General features: G+C 45.9%; 1 protein-coding gene across 1 annotated transcript in view; it reads right to left on the reverse strand.

The window, feature by feature from the left end:
* COLGALT2 (collagen beta(1-O)galactosyltransferase 2) overlaps positions 1–1,522 on the reverse strand; it is an 18,884-nt gene extending 17,362 nt beyond the window's left edge. Inside the window, exon 1 of the mRNA XM_017834953.1 lies at positions 1,415–1,522. Coding sequence (XP_017690442.1) covers positions 1,415–1,428 — 14 coding nt within the window. The 5' untranslated portion in view covers positions 1,429–1,522. The remainder of the gene's footprint in view (positions 1–1,414) is intronic.
* Positions 1,523–2,891: the final 1,369 nt, after the last annotated feature.

Genomic DNA, 2,891 nt, shown 5'->3' on the forward strand with positions numbered 1-2,891 from the left:
GAGAGAGAGAGAGAGAGAGAGAGAGAGAGAGAGAGAGAGAGAGAGAGAGAGAGAGAGAGAGAGAGAGAGACAGAGTGTTCCCTTCATGCCTTCATGCTGAAAGGAAAACAGCGTTAAGAGTCACCTCAGGCAACCCAGGAGAGGTTCTGAGGGAGAATGATTCCAAGTTCTGTGCTGGCATGAGCACAGAGGGTACCAGGGAACAAGCAGTGCCACAGTATTTCCTGACAACCCAGCAAAGCAGCACCATCCAATCCAGGAACTCCTTCGGCAAAGGGTACCCCCCAAAATGAACTGCAGCTGATTTACCCTGTCTGACCCTCTGGTAGAAACTCATCTGCCCTCTGGGCTGCAAATCCAGCTCCCTTCAGCCCTGCAGAGTCAACAAAGCTGAGATGTGAAGATGAAGGCAATCCGGATTCCATCGGGGTCTGGGCATTATTAGGAACTGTTAACACATCCCAGGAACAGCTCTTAAGTCTCCAAACACCCAACACCCAGCCCCAGGAGCCCCACCGCGTCACCACGGTTGTGTGCGTGGCTCTGTTCCCAGGGTCAGGTCCAAAAACAAAGGCTTTGTAACAAAGATGTAAGGAAACTTGGGAATAGATCCCTACGTGGAATAAAAACGCAGGACTTTGAAACAGCGCCTGTATAAGCCAGGGAAGGAGCTAAGAATTTCAAAAGCTTTTGGCAGAAATTAAAAAAACCAAGTTCCACAGGAAGAAAACTCAATTCCAATGAAAGGATTAAAAATGTCAATAAACCCAGCATTCCCTGTGGATTTATACCACAAATACCCAACCACTGCACCGAGGACCTTGAAAATAAAAGCAAGCCTAAAGGAAGGGGAAACTGATGTAATTTTCCTTGATGGAAGAAATAGAAAACAGAACAAAACCAGGAACAGCTGATCTTAAAAATAAATAAAAATTAAAGCAATAAAACCCTAACACATCATATTTCAAAGAAATGCTCCTGCAAATCATGCAAAGGCATAATATACTGAATTAAATCTAGTTCTCTGGCTCAGCACTTACTGAATAGTTGATGTCTCAGAGCTTTCATACATATTACAGGAACAGGCTACGATTTCTCTGCTTCCTTGCAAATAAAGCATGATAGTTTTAATTCCCTGTAGCTCTTGATGTGGTTTGTTTACCATGCAAAGAGAGCAGCTGCAGATGCTAAATAACTGAATGGAAAATGCTTTCTTCGAAGATTTGCATGAGCTGCTTTACTGAAGTCAGAGACCTCTTCACAGAGACCTTACCTTACCTTTTTTTCATAAGAACACAATTTTAATGGGACAGACCTCACAAAATAAATAATCCACATTTTAATGCTTGGACATCTAGTACAACTCCTGCTTTGGAAACAGCAAACCAGGTGAGCCCCTCGCTGTGGTACTCACTGGGGTTCCTCCATTGGTCTCCACTCCACATCGTGGTAGAGGTGCTGCACATTCTTCAGCCACTCCCTGAGGATTGCTGTGGTGTTGTCAACGTTGTGGTCAGTGGCTGCCCTGGGAAAGCAGGGGCAAAGGAAGCATGTTAACACAAGATTTAAGTCCTTCGCCTAAATCCCTGTTTTATCACTGGAAAAAACAAGACAGGCTGTTGTGGTTCAAGCCCAGCTGACAACTAAGCTCTCAGTCCCACTTGCCCTGTGAGATGGGGAGGAGAATCAGGGAAGGCAAAAAATCTGTGGGTTGAGATAAGAACAGGTTAATAACTGAAACGTGCTGATAGAGGAGGGAATGTTTTTTCCTCGGGGTTGAGCAGCAGAGCTGCACAGACTGGAACAGGAGGCACAGATCCACAACTCTGACAGCAACCACGTGGAAACGTTCTCAAAGGAGCCACAGGCTCCTCTCTGCCTGGGATCCTCAAGGCTTCAGGTCCCAGGGTGAGCAGGCCAAGTCACATCCCAGCTGCTCCTCCCCAGCACGCCTTTCCCTGGGACCAGGGCTTTGCACACCCAACCCCTGGTCACTCACACGGCCGTGGCAGATTCCACAGCAAATTCCCATCAGTGAAAGGGCTGCTCGTTTTTCCTGGGCGGAAGGCAGGACAGCACAGCCCCACAGCAGAGCACAGCTCAGTAGGCTCCACCGGGAATTTGTAATCCCTTCATATTCCTCTGGGAGCATAAATACTCCTAAGAGATCCCACAGAGACAGTAAAGATAGTGTGGAACACATCCCTCAGGGGAGGGTGCTGGAAGCCCCCTCAAGTGCTATAGATTTCCTGTTGCATCCTCCAGCTCCAAAGACACAAAGGCACTTCCCAGAGCATCCTCCACCCTGCTTCAATCCAGAGCTACCTACAGTTAGGTGAGGGCACACGGAAGGGACAAAGGGAGTTCATCCTAAACCCCAGAGCTATTCCAAAGCTTTATCAGGAAAATACCTCCACTCCAAGTCACTGTATTATCCTATAGATGAAAACCAGGGCATGAACCCTTTTTAGTTCAAACCACTGGAAGATATAATTCCCATGAGGTTTAGCCTGCTTTAAATTAAAAAAGAATCAAGATTTCAGATTTTCAGTTTATTTATAATCAGAACACCATAATCACTTAAGGTCAGGAAGACTATTTGTTGAATATTTATTCCTGTCTATTGAAACAATAAATAATGAGAGTTCAGCAAATGAAGAGAGGCTGGTTCCTGTGTCATTAACTGCTCTCCTGTGACAGAGCAAAGCCGGGCTTAGTCATTGCTTTTGATCAAGACCCTGGGTCAGACTGCACTGTAGATCTAGTCTGCAATGATGTTTAAACTGGACTAAACTAGTTATAGTGCTGACTTGGTATAAGTCCAACTTGCTCCATATATTTTCGGGATGAAGTTCATCCCCTTGAGCCCCTTTTCACATACTTCCTTGGCC

The sequence above is a fragment of the Lepidothrix coronata genome, unplaced genomic scaffold (assembly GCF_001604755.1).
Source record: "Lepidothrix coronata isolate B3197 unplaced genomic scaffold, Lepidothrix_coronata-1.0 Scaffold246, whole genome shotgun sequence".
In the NCBI taxonomy this organism is placed as follows: Eukaryota; Metazoa; Chordata; class Aves; order Passeriformes; family Pipridae; genus Lepidothrix; species Lepidothrix coronata.